Source organism: Vicia villosa, linkage group LG5 (genome assembly GCF_029867415.1).
Source record: "Vicia villosa cultivar HV-30 ecotype Madison, WI linkage group LG5, Vvil1.0, whole genome shotgun sequence".
Lineage (NCBI taxonomy): Eukaryota > Viridiplantae > Streptophyta > Magnoliopsida > Fabales > Fabaceae > Vicia > Vicia villosa.
In genome coordinates this window covers 173156560-173174651 of record NC_081184.1, presented here as the reverse complement: position 1 = coordinate 173174651, position 18092 = coordinate 173156560, and the positions used below count along the sequence as shown (strand labels likewise).

General features: G+C 33.5%; 2 protein-coding genes across 2 annotated transcripts; one reads left to right on the top strand and one right to left on the bottom strand.

The window, feature by feature from the left end:
• The first annotated feature begins 10142 nt into the window (after positions 1–10142).
• Positions 10143–13689, top strand: LOC131604023 (putative pentatricopeptide repeat-containing protein At3g23330). Its single transcript, XM_058876513.1, has 2 exons — positions 10143–13080; positions 13250–13689. Exon 1 carries the CDS (start codon positions 10365–10367, stop codon positions 12483–12485), a length of 2121 nt encoding a protein of 706 aa, XP_058732496.1. The 5' UTR covers positions 10143–10364; the 3' UTR covers positions 12486–13080; positions 13250–13689.
• A 118-nt stretch (positions 13690–13807) lies between these two features.
• Positions 13808–17849, bottom strand: LOC131604022 (alpha,alpha-trehalose-phosphate synthase [UDP-forming] 6-like). Its single transcript, XM_058876512.1, has 3 exons — positions 15072–17849; positions 14581–14854; positions 13808–14282 (listed from the first exon to the last, which is right to left on the bottom strand). The coding sequence occupies exons 1-3, from the start codon at positions 17084–17086 to the stop codon at positions 14001–14003; spliced, it is 2571 nt and encodes an 856-aa protein (XP_058732495.1). The 5' UTR covers positions 17087–17849; the 3' UTR covers positions 13808–14000.
• Positions 17850–18092: the final 243 nt, after the last annotated feature.

Sequence of the window (18092 nt, the reverse complement as noted above, 5' to 3'; positions counted from 1 at the left end):
GAGCATCTAGCATATCCTAATAATGATGTTGCCTTGGGAATGCGCAAATGATTTGAACAATAGATTAATTTACATGCACAAAATACAGGTCATGGATCTCTCTCACCCATTAGCTGGCGCAAACCTACTTCCTAGTAATAATGACTCACTTAGCCTAGATGTCTAGCCTTATAAATAGTTGAATCTCAATATTTTCTTCTCCACTCGCATTTTGCACTTCTCAAATGAACTTTTTCTTCTTTCAGTTAAGCCTTATCATCATCAACATCAACCTACATACTGAGATATTGTATCATTTTTATTTATCTTCTCCTTTTCATGGGAATAAGGATTATTATGGAAATTTATTAGAATAATAACATCGTAAAATCTAATATTTGTGAGATAGTTTTGGAGATATGGAGGCATTGTGTAAAGAATGTGAGACGACTGAATATGACAGTTGATTATAACCTTGTAGAGTTAGGGATGTTTGACAGTTACAATAGCAGTCTTGATTCTAAGATTCTAGTAGTGAAATTGATCATATTTTGCCATATTTTTTTTCTAGAGTTTCTTATTCACTAGACCGTCTAATTCTGATTTGGAGGACAATTATGACATCAACTAGAGATCAAACCATAATTCTTCCTTTTAAGTTCAACGTTTGTTTGAACTCTGTTTCACTGTTATTATTTTTTAATTGTGTTTGTATTTAATGTAAATTGTAATATTTTATAACTTACTGTGTCAATATTTATATATTGAATGTTAAGTTTTTCGTTAATTATGTTATTTTAATCAAAGACAGCTTTCCAAATGGATACGTTGGTACTACAAATATTACAAATATAAATCGCCAATTTTTTTATTGATGTCTAATAAAACATAGGCCAAGTCAGCCAAATACGAAGAGGCTATATTTGAAGAGACAAAAATGATACCTTACCTAATTTTAAAGGAAAACATTTCAGTCTCACAAACGTGAAGGTCGGTGAACGCTTTGCAATGCATGGTCACAGTTTGAGGTTTCAATTTGTTTTATGCATGTTTTGCAATTTCAGTGGATTATGAATTAACTGTTGTCCACTCATCTTGTTTTCATGGATGCTGATATCTTAAGAATGTTTTTGTGATTATCAGTAGTCAGCAATGGATTATTCAATTTAACATGGGATGCATTTTTTATTAAAAAAAACTCTTTTAATGACACATTATTTTGATGATCACTTGGTTATAAAAAACGTTTCATTTAATAAACTTAAAACTATATATGTTTTAATTTTTTTAAATTGATATATGTTATTCTCACTTTAAAACTGAAGTCTAACACCTCTAACCATTTCTAAATTTTATTTGGTATAGTCACTTTTGAGTAGTTGACATTTTTATTTAATATGTGATATTAATTATTACGGTAGTGTCAATTAGTCATATTTGACATGTCGAATAAAAATATGATTAATAAATTAAGTAATATTTAAAAAAATATTTTCATCTTGGCTTTTTTTATATTCATCCTCCGTTTCTAAGTTTTTTTTATCATTCCTCTTCTACCATTATTCACACCTCAGTCTTGCATCACCATGATTCTCAAATTTTTTATTTTTTTTAAAAGGCTAATGAGATAGAAAAGAAGCGGAAAAAAATAAAATTTTAAAAATAAAGGTTGAGTGAGATATGATGTAAGGATGTTATTATTGAGATTGTAATGTCTTGTATTGAAGTAAGATCACGTCGAAATAGTCTCGTATGTGTGTGTCGAATTTGTGTGTGTCGAAATGTCGAAGGAGTTGCCTCGACAAGATTTCGATTTAAGCCTAATTTTATAATTGGCAATTAGGTATTTTCGACTTTTGTACTTTGGGGTTTGGCTTAGGGAACAAGCAAGCTCAACAACAAACAAAGGGAGTGACCTCAATTTTAATATACGTGAATAATATTGCAGTTGGCATAATAAAATAGCAGAGAGTTTACTCTACAAAATTCACAAACTCTTCTTCCTTTTGTTCAAACATTGATCCTCTTTTCCCAATTCTTTTCTTTTCATTGGCTCCAAAGTTCGACCACGTGGTAGTCGCCATAGAAGAGTCTAAAGATTTGTCAACATTGACAAAGAAATAGCTTCAAGGGACACGTGAATCTCATGAACAGAAAATGACTGAAAGAGTTCCAGACAAGTCGAAGAGTGATTTAGTTTTGCAGGCGCAATCATCAAAAGAATAGAAAGGCAAAGGAAGATGGAATGACAACAGAGGTAGATGAGGCTACAAAAATTCGACTGGTCGAAATCAAAGAAATCTCTCATACCAAAGCAACCAAAGAGGTGGTGCTGCAGATAGAGGAAGAGGTGGTGGTTGAAAATCTGACAAAAGTCTCATTCAATGTTTCAAATTTTAGATGTATGGTCACTACTCTAGTGATTGTCTAGAAAAACAAAAGAATCAAAGAAAGTGATGCAAAGTTTTCAAAACATGAAGAAGAAGAAGAGATGATGTTGATGGTCGCAACAAGAGATGAAGAGAGATTCAAGGATCAATGGTACTTGGATTCTAGATGCTCATGACACATATCTGGAAGGAAAGATTGGTTTGTCAACATAAAGCTCTCAACGAAGAACATGGTGAAAAATGCAAACGACAATACTCTAGCAGCTAAAGGTATTGTGATGTTCTGATTATGAGAAAAGATGGCAAAAGGTCAGTAATTTCCAATGTATTGTACATGCCAAGAATGAAAAGTAATTCGCTCAACATATGGTAGTTGGTCGAAAAGAACTACAAGGTTTCGATCAAAGACAAGATGGTGAGAGTTGTAGACTCATGTGGAAGTTTAATCTTGAAGGCTCTGATGTCTTAGAATAGAACCTTCAAGATTAAACTTAATGTGATTAAGCACAAGTTCCTGGAATGGATATGTCTATATTCCAAATGAAGTGTGTGAAGAATATGTACAGGCGAAGCAACACAAAAACAACTCAAACAAGGATGCAGGAAACAAGTCATATATGATGCAACAAAAGAAATCAAAACAATGAATTCGTCATAGAATATTTATTTATCCCAATAGAAGGGAAAGGAAAATACCAAAGAAAACTAATAAAAGAAAAAAAACAAGGTCTCACGACTAAGAGAAAAGGTAAGGGAGTCGGTTACACAAGGGGAAGGTATTAGCATCCCTTACGTCTATCGTACTCGACGGGATCCACTCTTGTTTATTCTAATCTAGGGTTGTAATATATAAGTCTAAAGCTTAATCATAAAAGGGAATGCATACAAAAAAAATACGGGGAAAAGAAGGAAGTTTTTACAAAGTTGTGCTCGTTTAGGCTCCTTCTAAAATCATCGATAAATGTGATAAAGTACCTATTACCACCATACGAGACGACTTGCATTGGACCACAAACATCGTAATATACCACCTCAAGGTGATATTTGGTCCTATGACCTGCATCTTTGTTGAAACTACTCTTGTGTTGCTTCCCTTGCACACACTTTTCATACATCTCAACTGGAACATTGATTCTTGGAAACCTGGTTACCATATCGTTCCTTTGTAATGTGTCGAGGTCTTGAAAATTAAGATGTCCAAGATGGTAGTTCTACAACCACTTTTCTCGACTCGCCTCTGTAGAAAGACACATATTCTCCATCACTTTTAAATCTATCTTGAAAGTCCTATTAGCGGCCATAGGAGCGTTAAGGACTAAAACACTATTTTGGTCAAAAAAGCGCAAAATCTTGTTTTCCATGCAAATCGTGTAATCCTTCTCAAGAATTTGGAAAATACTCAAGAGATTACATTTAATTCCAAGAATGTATATCACATCTTTGATCAAGGAATGACTACCATCTGCGAATTTCACTTTATTCTTTGTGGCTTGATTTATTTTGACAAACCAATTTTTTCTACCTGCCTTATGTGTTGAACAACCAGAACCCAAGTACCACTCATCATTGCCTTGGACTCCATCTGAATCGTTACCATAATGTTTTGCTCCGGACGCGTTTCTGCAGCATTTTTCAAATTGCTGCAGCTGCTGTCCAACAGCTCACTACTGCCATAATTCTCCTCCGTGATCATCACAAGAAGTGTGTTATCATCATCCACTTCTTATCGATCAACCTTAGCCTCATTCCTTTGATTTTCCCTTCGTTTCATGTTACGATCTCTTGCGAAATGACCGTGTCTATGACAATTGTAACATTTTACAATATTCTTGTCACTTCTCTTGGTGTTGTTACCTTGATCACTACCTTTGGAGTTACTCTCACCTTTTTCCCCTATCGAAACCTTTGAATTTTGTGACTTTTTCCACCAAAATTCTGGAAATTTGACTTCCCTCTCAGAGTCCATTTTCCTTTCGATCATTTACTCTTCTCATTGAACCGTGCTGGAAACACAATTTCTGCTTTGGCTTTATCGTTTTCTTGCTCATCCATCCTTTGTTCATGAGCCTCTAGCAAGCTTTTAAGCTTCTCCTTGCTCAATAACAAAAGGTCCTTCGATTGCCACAACAATATTGTCGAATCTTGGCGTTAAAGAATGCAAGATCTTTGACACAACATTTTGCTCCACAACGGTTTCTCCGTAAGATTTGATTTGATTCACCAAATGCGTAATGCGCGTTACTTATTCCTTAATAGTTCTTCTCTTTCATTTGATCAAGTTCCAACTAACGCTTGTGAATTTGCAACCTCACCACCTTTTTCTTATCAGCCCCTTTATAAGCTTTCTTCAAGATCTCCCAAGCTTGCTTCGCCGAATTGAAATCGCCAACTTTTTCAAAGTTGTCACCATCAACACAAGAGTGAATCAAGAAGAGTGCCTTGTAATCTTTCTTCTTTTCTTCCTTATGTTTAGCCTTTTGTGCATCAATAGCTTATGCCCCAAGTGATGTAACTCCATTGTTAACCACTTCAAGAACATCTTGATAGCCAAACAACACTTTCATTTGTTTGCACCATTTGTCATAATTCTTTGAATCAAGGGTTGGAAGATTGGTGGGAACTCGATCATTGGAGACGGCAGACATCTTTGCAGCGGATAAAGGATTAGAACCTAGGCTCTTGATGCCAAACGTTGAAACAAGCACAAAGCTTGTAGGTGAATCAATGGAGAAAAAATGGTTAATTTGAGAAGATGAATTGAATTTAGAGATATTAAGTGAGAGAGTAATTGAGGAGAATATTCACAAATGACATTAGTTTCAAACATATTACATGAGGGAGTATTTATATAATACACAAAGTACACCTTGAAACCAAACAGCTAAAATATTCAAAATACGGGGCGGAAATCGATTTCCTAAAAGGGTAGTCGATTTCCCTAACAGAAAAACTGAACAAGCTTTTGGAAATTGATTTCCCCAAATAAGCTACTTTCCAACGAAACAATCCCAAAAATTTTCACAATGTATTTGAATTATCAAGGACTTCTAATAATCATGGAAAATCTTTCAATTTTTTAATTTTATACAAAAATTAATATATTTTCTAATATTTTTAAAATATTTAAAATAACTTATAATAGAAAACAAAAATAATATTGTCTTTTTTTTTTAATTTTGTCTTTATTATTTTGAAGATTGGATCTTTGGAATCGTCTTGTACATGTCGTTTTTGAATTAATCAAAAATTTCATTGGTTAAAAAAAAAGTAAATTTAACAGAAGACTTTAGCCGACACATAATTTATTAAAATTTTTAGAAGTGAGAAATATATATTTATATATATATATATATATATATATATATATATATATATATATATATATATATATATATATATATATATATATATATATATATATATATTAATTTGGAAAATGCATGGATCAAAATATAATTAAGACCAATATGAAGTTAGATACAAATCCGGTTTGTTGATTCTCTCCTGTCAGCAAAACAGGGAGAAAGAAAATAAGTTTTTGTTACAACTTGCACCCAAGGACTTTAAGTTGACCTATATTACCATTTTGCAGTGTTGCATAATAAATTACATACCTGTCAACAACTAATAATGTGAATTAAAGAAAATAACAAGAGATCCCCTTTTACGAGCCAAGACTACACATTAATTAATATGTCATCATATCATACATTCCACACACTAAAATAATAATATTATTATTATTATTATTATTATTATTATTATTATTATTATTATTATTATTATTATTATTATTATTATTATTATTATTATTATTATTATTATTATTAAGATGTACTATCTATTAATGGTCTTATCCTATCAACGACACATGATAGAATAAGAATCATATAACTCCATGATGCAAAATATTGCGGTATTTAACTTTGAATCTCTAATGAATGATAATGTTTAGAGTAGAGAAATGTGAGGTGTATAAGAAATTAAGAATCATAACTCAGAAATCGTTATTTTAATTCCCTATTTGTGAAGGCAACCTTTAATTTTTCAAGCAATTAAATAAAATAAACTTCTGTGGCTGGTGTTTATTTCCATTTGTAGTTAATGGATATTGTCATCAACTCAAGTTAGTAATGACGCTTTGAACTAAGAAAAATTAAGACAGAGGGAGAAGAACGTTTAACACTTGTGGTTGTGGATATATTATAAAGTAAAATTTAATCTTCAATAAATTGTTTGAATCATTTAAATTCGTTAAGATTAAATTTGTCAAGATTGAATTTTTTAAATGATTTTAAAATTTAATCTTGAGTAAATTGGTTGAATCATTTAAATTTAATGTTGAAAGATTAAATTTATTTAAGATTAGATTTTTTAAGATTGAATTCTTCAAATTACTCCATAAACATTATTATGTATTAGATATTTTTAAATATTTATTTTTAAAAATAATTATGTAATAGTATTTTTAAAGTGTATATGTGTGACAAGCATATATATAATTTAAATAATTCTTATTAATGTATTATACATAAATGAGTATTTATTAAAATATTGATTACTTAATAATATATTATTAATGTATTAAATATTTTCCAAAGCGTAACATTTTTTTAATATATAATATTTATATAATTTATTCGTTATTTCGTTTAAAATAAATTAATAATGTTTAATTACTATTTATTATGAATAAATAATTTACTAATTATTTAATACTGATTAAATTAATAATACATTTAACAATTTACTAATTATTTATATAAAATTATTTTTAAAAATATTAAATATGAAATAAATAAGTATTTCTTATTAATTATACAATCACATTTTAAATAATTATTAAATATTTTATTAATAATTGAAATATTTAATAAAATTTAATATTAAATAAACATTTTATTATTTATCTTGTGATTTTTCTTACTTTAAATCAAAAGACAAAAATTATAATATTAAATAAACATTTTATTATTTATCTTGCGCATTGTTACAAGAATAGCTTATGCATCACGGTGGTAAGGCGCTTTTATAATAATAAAATAATATTAAATCTAATCTAAAAAATAATATATAAAAAAGTCAATTAAAATTTTCACATTAATAAAAAAAAAAATAGTGTTATGCGATAGATTCTAAAAGAGGTCAAAACGAGAGAATCTTGACATTCTAAATACGGAATTTTAATTTTTTTAAAGGATTTTTCAAAGTTCACCCACATGGCAAAGACAAAATACCTATTAACCCTGTAATTTATACTACAAGTGACTTGTGAGTCTCACCTACGAGTTTTTATGGTCCGATTTGAATTAGTTTTAAATTTCATTTAATTTAAAATTAAAAGTACATGTGGTTCAATTTAATTGAAAATCACGATTTAAATTAATCTTAAATATACAAGTTAAATTTAGCCGATTTATTTTGGATCATCTTTTACATATCAAAATTTATAAAATATTAATAATAGTATTATAGAAAAAACATGTTAAAATAAAAGTGTTGCTATCAAATATAATATATAGTATATTAAATTTTAATATAACGGAATAAATTCGTCGATTATGTTTCAAATATATAAAATATTAAATTAAGTTGATCACTGTATAAAAAAACTAAAAATAAACTAATAATAAATTAATGTAATATAGAAAATAAAAAAAAGTATTAAAATATATGTGTGCTGTTTGGTTCGGTTTTGAAAATTCAATTCAAAATCATATATAATTCAAGTGATTTTTATAAAATCACACCAAACACATCTAATAATATTTAATTTTATAATTTTTATTTTATTTAGAGTGAAGATCCATTTTGGTCCCTCCCAAAAGTTATTGTACGTGTCTTTGATAAAACCTCAATGTTGCAGTTGCTAGTTGTAGTGGTGTCTCATCGTATCACCATGTTGAAGAAGATGACAGTGATGAATGACTATTAAAGATAGGTGTGACCTATGTTAGTTTTACCGATAGCCCACAGTAGACGCTAATTGTACTTGTAAAAATACAATGAAGATGACCTAGCTTACGAAGGTATTTACAAGAGGGTTTCTATGCTCTCAAAATGTGAATACTCAATCGATCTCTCCTACCCTAAAGATTGGGATGTTTATAGATACCACAATGGGCCTAATCATGGGAAGGAAATGGTTTTTCCTCAATTTTCCAATGAGCATGTGGGAGTAGAGGAGGAATTGTTCTTCCTCTTGGAATGGATGAGCGATTTCCTACTTTGCAGGTATGCAAAAGAGATCCTTTCAAGGAGAACTCATCTACCATACATTGAAGAGGCGGACTGGCAACATATAGAAATGGTCGGGCGATCCAAGCTTTAGTCATGCGGCCTAAGAACATGCCTTCCTGATTCCTCTAACGACCTTTTCAAAACTCCTTTGGATTGATCAGATCATGGACTATTTTTCTTTAGAGCTCGATAAATTTATTGAGTTTAAAATATTAACCATATACTCACATCAAATAAAATGACGTGAGACAACATAACCATGCCAAATGAGATGACGACTATCCCAAATGAAAGTGGTTTAAGATTTTTAAAAACAATTATTTATATTAAAACTTGAGAATTTCATCAATAAAAATGAATAAGTGAATTGTTGAACATTTGAACATATTTCTTCACAAATGTAATGATATCTACTGAGAATATAAATATATTTTATTACTTCGTAAGTGTTACATTTTCAAAAATATTTAACTTTTGTAAAAAATAGTTATGATGCATTCTTCATATAAAATTGTGGGCATTACTTTTTCCAACTTTAGAGATGTTCTTTCACCACCGTGAAAAGTCACAACTGCCCCTAACATTTGAAGATGCATCTGCTGAAGCACCTTTTTCACACACACGTCAGATGAAATTGTTGAGAAACCCCCTATTTTACTAAAATTTAGTCTGGAGATGCATCTCTGTATGCATAAAGAGTTAATTCAGAGATGCATTCTGTAACATCCCTTATTAGTTCAATATTCATTGAGTTTTTCGGAGATGCATCTCTGAAATATACTTTATTAGTTCAAACCAGAAACAACCAAGAACAATAACAGAATAATGAAAAAACAAAATAAATTATCTTCAAAATAAACATTACATTTTGATAATCGTTAACATAGATTTAACATTATATTTCATTAAAAATGAGTGGTTTAGGATGTTGCAACATCCTTAGAATATATTCGGTCGATCTTGTAACTGTCACATTCGTTTCAATCAGACCATTTGATGAGTAACGATAAAATGTACTCCACGTAACATTTAAATCCTAATATGTCTTCAGTTCAAGCATGGTAAACCGTATCTTTCCTTCGTTGTCAATCAAGGGTAAACGACACTCTAGCTTGACAACTCTCCGAATTTTTAGATATTACAAACGAGAAGTATGTCCTCAGAGACCCTAAATTAGGAATTTTGAAAGGAGAAACTTCTTTTAACATGAAGAAAAAGATCATACTAGGTGGTGTTTTATCCTGATGCGCATCTCCGAAAACATCACTAAATTGTTAATTAAATCAACTCAGTGAATAAAAACACAATAAATATATATATGGAACATTTCGAAGATGTATCTCCATATACATCCAAATAATATAAAAAATGTATTTCTAAACCATATTTTATTCAAAATGAGATAAATAAAAGATGCGTCTCAAAATGTAACTTCAAATACATTAAAGGCATTTTAAGGTTTTCATAGTTGTGAGGTGTAGAAAGGGCATTTTCCAATTACTTTATACGTAGGCCATAGCAATAGCTATCAAACTCGGTTTTTGGGCTAACAGAAGATTTGAATTTGATAAGTAAACCAACATATGATGAATGAATGGTTGAGATGAGAACCGAATGGAAACATGAGACAAAGGATCGAAACACGTAAATATATGAACTGATTAACGTTATACAGTAACTTATAATCTTCAATTGTTTGGATTTGTACACCATAGAGAGACTCATCACCATCATCATCCATCAAGAGAAGAGAAAATGAGTAGTTGCACCCAACACATGGTGATCAGTATCCTAAGAACAACCTCAAACAAAACAAATTCAGTTTCAACACGACATGCAAAACAACTCCACGCACATGTCGTAAAAATCAAAGGAATCTCCCACGAAGACAACATCCTCGTACTCTCACTCTATTCCAACCTCAACCTCCTACACTATTCCACCCGCCTCTTCAACTCCCTTCCTTCTCCTCCTCCACCTCTCGCATGGTCTTCCCTTATCAAATGCTACACTTCTCACTCCCTTCTTCACCTTTCCTTCTCTTCCTTCAACTCCATGCGCTCTCTCTCTGTTCCGCCTAATCGTAATGTTTTCCCTTCTCTCATCAAAGCTTCCACTCTTTTGAAACACGCTAAACTCGCTTATTCTCTTCACGCTTCCACCGTTCGTCTTGGTCTTGATTCTGATCTCTATATTGCCAATGCACTCATTAACACGTACGCTAAATTTCATAGTTTTAATGTTAATGCAAATGCAGGCAACATGTTTGATGAATTATCTCAGAGAGGGAAATCTGAGATTCATAGTGTTAGGAAGGTTTTTGATATGATGCTGGTTAAGGATGTTGTTTCGTGGAATACTGTTATTGCAGGGTATGCTCAAAATGGGATGTTTGTTGAATCGTTGGACATGGTTAGAGAGATGGGGAAGAATGGTAATTTGAAGCCTGACTCGTTTACTCTTTCGAGTATTCTTCCGATTTTCGCTGAGCACGTTGATGTTTATAGAGGGAAAGAGATTCATGGATATGCTGTAAGAAATGGGTTTGATGGGGATGTTTTCATTGGAAGTAGCTTGATTGATATGTATGCAAAGTGTAATAGACTGGAAAATTCGCTATGTGCTTTTTGCCTCTTGCCGCGAAAAGATGCTATTTCTTGGAACTCTATCATTGCTGGTTGTGTGCAGAATGGTGAATTTGATCGAGGGCTTGGATTCTTTCGTCAGATGTTGAAGGAAAATGTGAGACCTATGCCTGTTTCTTTCTCTAGTGTTATACCTGCTTGTGCTCATTTGACTGCTTTGAATTTGGGGAAGCAGCTTCATGGATGTATAGTTAGAATTGGTTTTGATGATAACGAGTTTATTGCTAGCTCTCTTGTGGACATGTATGCAAAATGTGGTAACGTTAAGATGGCTAGATATGTTTTTGATAGAATGGAGAAACGTGATATGGTGGCATGGACTGCAATCATTATGGGATGTGCAATGCACGGGCATGCCCTCGACGCGGTTTCCTTGTTTGAAAACATGTTGGAGGATGGAGTGAGACCTTGCTACGTGGCATTCATGGCTGTTTTAACTGCGTGTAGTCATGCCGGATTGGTAGATGAATCTTGGAGGTATTTTAACAGTATGGAGAGAGATTTTGGTATTGCTCCTGGTTTGGAGCACTATGCTGCCGTTGCGGACCTGCTTGGTAGAGCTGGAAGATTAGAAGAAGCTTATGATTTCATTTCTAACATGGGTGTACAACCAACTGGGAGTGTGTGGTCAACATTGTTAGCTGCATGCAGAGCTCATAAGAGTGTTGAATTAGCTGAAAAGGTTGTTGACAGGTTACTTTTGATTGACCCCGAAAACATGGGGGCTTATGTTTTAATGTCAAATATCTATTCAGCTGCACGGAGATGGAAAGATGCTGCAAGATTGAGAATACAAATGAGAAAAAAGGGCTTGAAGAAGACCCCTGCATGCAGCTGGATTGAGGTTGGAAAAGAAGTGCATACTTTTATGGCTGGAGATAAATCACATCCTTATTATGAAAAAATAAACGAGGCATTGAATGTTTTGTTGGAACAGATGGAGAAAGAAGGTTATGTCCTTGACACAAATGAGGTGCTCCATGATGTTGATGAGGAACATAAACGCGAGTTGTTACATAACCACAGTGAGAGACTTGCCATAGCATTTGGCATCATTAGCACTACTGCTGGTACAACAATCCGAGTAATAAAGAACATTCGGGTGTGCACAGACTGCCACACTGCAATTAAATTTATAGCAAAGATTGTTGGAAGGGAAATTGTCGTAAGGGATAATAGTCGATTTCACCATTTCAAGAACGGGTCTTGTTCATGTGGTGATTATTGGTGAAGTGGCAGTCCAGTTATGATTAGAAATCCTGTTTTTAAACCCAGCCACTGGGTTGTTAGTGACAACTCAGCATGTAAACACTAACTGAGAGGTGGATTATGAAAGCAAAGAAACTGAAGTCAGGACTAAAACTGAGTTAGGATACTGGCTGTGCTGCAGCAAGATTGTGGTTTCAAATTGGTGAAGAGAGGGTTTGGATCCTGATTATACATTGTCTGATTTCATGACAAGCATCTTAAATGAGTTCTGATTGCCTACCGTATGAACAACACCGTGACTCAGGAGTTTGTTTTCTGAATTAAAATTTATAAGGAGTTCTTAGAGGTTGTCTTCTGATTTCTCCTCCCTTCCTTTCATTGAAGAAAACATAAAAGTGTGTTTTGGCTTTTGAACAGTACAAAATGTTAAGTAATGACTTATGTAAGCCACTAATGAATGTAGCCTTATCAAGAGTTTGATTTTCATAAGTTTATATGTTTCATAACTGTTCTTACTGTTCATGAATGGATCCTTAGGCCTTTAAAGATGGCATGGGATTTGACTGTTTTCCATTTTTGCTTCCAGATGAGGAAGAATCCTTTCTGCCAGAGACAAGGTAACATTCTTCAAATATCTTTATCGCTGTCATTATTGCTCAAATACTTTTTCATTGTCTGACTCCATTTTTTATGTTGTGATATTGTGACAGAAGGTAACTTGAAATACCTTCTCATGATCATTTGGATCTATGATCTTCTACATGTTTTTCTCTCATGTTTTTTTAGGGAAAAAAGCACCCTAACACAGTGGCTAACTATTTGATATGGGCATGTTTTTTAACTTTATGCTGACGAACAAAGAGGCGTTTTCAGCAGAATCAAATTGCTTGGAGAAGGGATATCAGGGCATAAGATCGGCCCACATATATTTTGAATCTTCAAATCTTTAAATAATTTTCAGATTTCATCCTATTCTTAAGTCACCTGTATAATTAACTCTTATCCTTTCAGCTTTTATTGGTTTCTGATCTATATTACCAACCTCTGCCACATATGTTTTATTTTAACCAAACTCTGCTATATATACATGCTGTAACTCATTGTTAAATCTATAAATAATTTCATTTAGAGCATCCTTTATTTTGGTGTTCACCCTCCGGTTCACAGAGAAAGGGAACTCTAAAATTCACAGTTTGACTCAGAAATAATTAAAATTTGATAAAAAGATCGTGTCATCTAGGATTTGAATTCAGGTTCTTCCAAATGATTCGTGTTAAAGTGAAGTTCCATTTTTTTTCCTAGGGAATAATGGACGTTCAAATGAATAACTTTCCAGGGAATCAGTAAAATCCCAAACAACCAGTAGTATCATGTGGATTAAGGTATGCAAAGCAGGGTTCACGATGAGAAATATATTTACAAGTTTTCCCAAGACAAATTGAGAAGTTGAGCCAAAACACAGAACCCATATATAATAATTTACATGGAATATCCAGGAAAGTAACCATTTCAATTTTCACCATTATCTTTACCATGCCTAAAATAAAACTGTTTGGTCTGAAACAGAGGCTAAACCCTGCACCATTCTCACTATATCAGTAGTATCATCCAGATAGTACTTTGCCTTACTGGGTTTTCTACCGACGGTGCATGCAAATACTTCAGCCCTGGGTGCCATGGAAGGACCGGAGCTAGTGATTACCTCAAACATGTCTTCATCAGATCGGTCGTCTCCAATACATAAAACAAAATCAGGTGACATTCCCTTTCCTTGCATGGTTGAAAGTAGGCGTTTAGCCACAAGCCCCTTGTTCACACCCTGCAAGTGCATATATAGGTATATGCATGTAAGTATTAGTTAACAACTACAAGCCCATGTAGGATTGGATTAGGGGACTTGAAAATATTCAACTTAAGTGCTTACTCAATAAGTGATTATAGTATAACTTATCTGTTTCTATAATCAAGCAGGAATTAGTTTAAGCTCTGCATAAGCTGAAAACAGTAGTATGCTTATGGATCCTAAGTTGTTTTTGTAAGTTCTTATAAACATTTATGCACAGTATCAAATAAACAGAAAGAATATATCACTATAATTAGACAAATGTTATACGCACCTGTGGTTTGACCTCTATATTATTCAGGCTACTCTTCACTTTTACCGGTTCATTTGCAAGCACACTTTCAAGGTGATTAAGAAGTTCCTTAGCCTGGCATGATCCAAAATCTGGATCCGCATCCTCGTAGCACCAAACAAGTGCGGTCTCTTTATCTTCAATCGTAGATCCATCTGTTGTTTCGGTATAAAGCTTCATCACAGGCTCAGCAATTTGTTTCCAACTGGAGTCTGTTACAGGTCCGCAGGTTTCCCATTCTGCATCCCCTTTAAGTCTGAAATTCATAAAGCCCGACATAAGTTATAATCTAACAGAAGCATCAAACCATGAAAAGGTGTAATTAGATTGTCTGCATACACAAATTTTCAAAGTCGGCACATCGACAGCCTTTAGATAGAGTTGAATCTGGATCGACCTTGATCCAACAGCAATCAATGTGCTAACTGCATGGAATTTGTGACTACCAAGGTCAAAAGTCCCAAGCAATTTACCTTAAAAAGTAACCATGTTCAGCAGCAATTCCCAGATTTTCACAAGGAGAAAACCACTCAGCAAGCTTCGTTCGGCTTTTAGCACTGACGAGAAACACCATGTTGTTCTCATCTTTACACAAACTATTAAGCATTTTAATGGAATTACTGTTTGGGCTCTTATCAATGGAAGCCTGAGGCATTAGTGTACCATCATAATCGAGAAGTATCGCCCTAGTTTTTGTCCGCTTGTAAGCTGAAACTATGTGCTCCATTGATAGCTTCTTGAAGTTCGGATCAAGTGCTACAACTCGAAAACTCAATCCAAAACCAATCCCCCACCACCTTCTCCTTACGTGATCACTGCAAGTCCTTTCCAAATCTTGCAAGAAGCTGCGACCCCAATAACCGACATCATGAGTACTAACATATCTATAATGCTTCTCGTGCCTAAGCTGTTTCTCTGAATCAGCCATTTCCAAAGCCAAGTCCATTGCATCTGCTACTGCATCAATATTCCATGGATTCACTCTGATAGCTCCGCTTAAAGACGGCGAACAACCAATAAACTCAGACACAACCAACATACTTTTCTTTAAAGAAGAACCTATTCCCAGAACTTTATCCAATTTCTCATTCCCTTGACGACTGATTATATATTCATACGGAATGAGATTCATTCCGTCCCTAACCGCAGTCACTAAACAACACTCGGCCACAACATAATACGCAACTTTTTCATAAAACCTTAACGGCTCCTCAATCAGAATGACAGGATCATAACCAGGTTTACCAAATGCTTCATTAATCCGCTTCGCAGTCGCCTTAGTGTCTTCTTGAACTTCCTTCACATCCCTCCCTTTCCCTCTTGCAGGATTGGCAATCTGAACCAATACAACCTTTCCATGCCACTCAGAATGCTGAATAAGAAGCTGCTCCATGGCTAATAGCTTCAAACTTATCCCTTTGAAGATATCCATGTCATCCACACCAAGTAACATTATCTTTCCTTTATCAGAAAACTGTCTTATGAGCTCAGAAACTTTCTCTTCAGTCTTTGATAAGCTTAGAACTGATTGAAGCTGACCCATGTGTATGCCAACAGGAAGAATCTTGATACTAACTGTCCTACCATAATATTCAATCCCAATATTACCCCTTTTAGATTCATAGGTAAGACCAAGCAACCTACTACAACATGAGAGAAAATGTCTTGCATAATCAAAAGTGTGGAAACCAATCAAATCAGAATTCAAAAGGGCTCTCAAAAGTTCTTCCCTAATAGGCAATGTCTTGTAAATTTCTGATGAAGGAAAAGGACTATGCAGAAAAAATCCAAGTTTCACTCTGTTAAACCTTCTTCTCAAGAAAGTTGGCAAAACCATGAGATGATAATCATGAATCCAAACATAATCATCTTCAGGGTTAATCACTTCCATAATCCTATCAGCAAATATCTTGTTGACTGATACATAAGCCTGCCACAGTGACCTATTGAACCTACCACCAAGGTCTGGTGACAAAGGCAACATGTAATGAAACAGTGGCCATAACTGTTGCTTGCAAAAGCCATGATAGTATCTTGTAAACATATCACCAGGGAGAAAAACAGGAACACATTTAAAGCTCTCAAGTAGAATCTGTGAAACCTCATCTTGTTCATTCAGATGAACATCTTCCTTAAGACAACCAACATAAATAACCTCAACATCATCATCTCCTAACCCATCTTTGAGTTGAAGCAGAAGTGAATTCTCATCCCAGCTGAAAAACCAATTACTCCTGCTATTACCACTATCTTGCTTCCTCTGAGCTTTTATAGGTAACTGATTAGCCACAATTATGATCCTTTCTCTTTGAACAGATGAAGATGAAGGGTCAGAACACACACTCTCCAAAGGCTCATCATCATTATCAACATCAGATATCAAACCAGCAACAGTCATAATCCTAGGAATCCTCCTATTCATATGTTCAAAAGTTGGAGACTCACCAGAAGCTAGCTCTAGTAGATTTGAATAAGATCTTGAAACCATTTTCCTCACTCAAAGTGTCTCAAACAAAGTCCAAATCAACACAGCATAAACATTGCTCTACACATAATAAATATAACAGAAAAATCCAATCTTGCAACCACTATCAGCACCGTTTCATCTCATCTCAGAAACAAAGAGTGTGTGTGAAATGACAAAGACAAAAAGAAAAGATTTTGAGTTCTGGGTCAGATAGATAATAATAGATAATAGATGATAGATAACACTAGTTGTTAATAAAAAAAAGAAAATACAAAAGTATGAAAAGGGAAGAGGTGAGGGGTGAAAGAGTGAATAAAGGTTAAAACTTGATTGTAGATAAGGTTAGAGAGAGAAGAGTGGGTGGAAAGAGTGAATGAAAAGATAAAAACAGGAAGATGGATAGTTGTAATACAGAAGGAAAACAGCTAAGAGAAGAAACAGCAACCAAACAAGAGATTGTTGTCATGAATGGACAGAACTTGTTGTAAAATAAGGAAGGAACAAAGAGAGCCTCTAGTAAAAAAAATACTAAAAATTTCATGAAATAGTTGAGGTGAGGTGAGGTGAGGAAAGGAAATTACCAGTTTTGAAAAATATCAATTGTTGTAATTTGATTGGATGAGGTAGGAATATAGAAAAAAATGGAAAAAAAATTGGAATTATGTTTGGAAAGTTTGTTGTGAATGATGAGAATAGGTGGAGATGGATGGATAGAGGTTGACAAGTTGTCTTTCTCCACTGAGCTGACACGACATGCAACAGTGTGTGTGTTTGTGTGTCATGCTTTTATCTTCATCACCTTATTGTTTTGTAAAAGGTCAACAGCTAAGTGTGGAATGGATTAAGGCCTTTTTTTTCTTTCTTTATATCTGTATCAAGCATTGTGTTTTTTAATATTAAATTTGAAAATATCTATGACTTGTTGAGAATTAAAAAAGAAGAAACTGATCTTATCTCTGAATTAATTTATCTACTGTTTGTCAAAGTATTAATTATATTTATGTTACTATCATTTTGAGCTGACGTG

Excerpts from the sequence above, each read along its gene's own strand:
- LOC131604023 (XM_058876513.1), top strand. The coding sequence starts at position 10,365 with ATGAGTAGTTGCACCCAACACATGGTGATCAGTATCCTAAGAACAACC.
- LOC131604022 (XM_058876512.1), bottom strand. The coding sequence starts at position 17,086 with ATGGTTTCAAGATCTTATTCAAATCTACTAGAGCTAGCTTCTGGTGAG. Across the intron at positions 14,855-15,071 it reads GAACATGGTTACTTTTTAAG|ACTTAAAGGGGATGCAGAAT; the intron begins GTAAATTGCTTG and ends TATGAATTTCAG. Across the intron at positions 14,283-14,580 it reads ATATAGAGGTCAAACCACAG|GGTGTGAACAAGGGGCTTGT; the intron begins GTGCGTATAACA and ends ATGCACTTGCAG.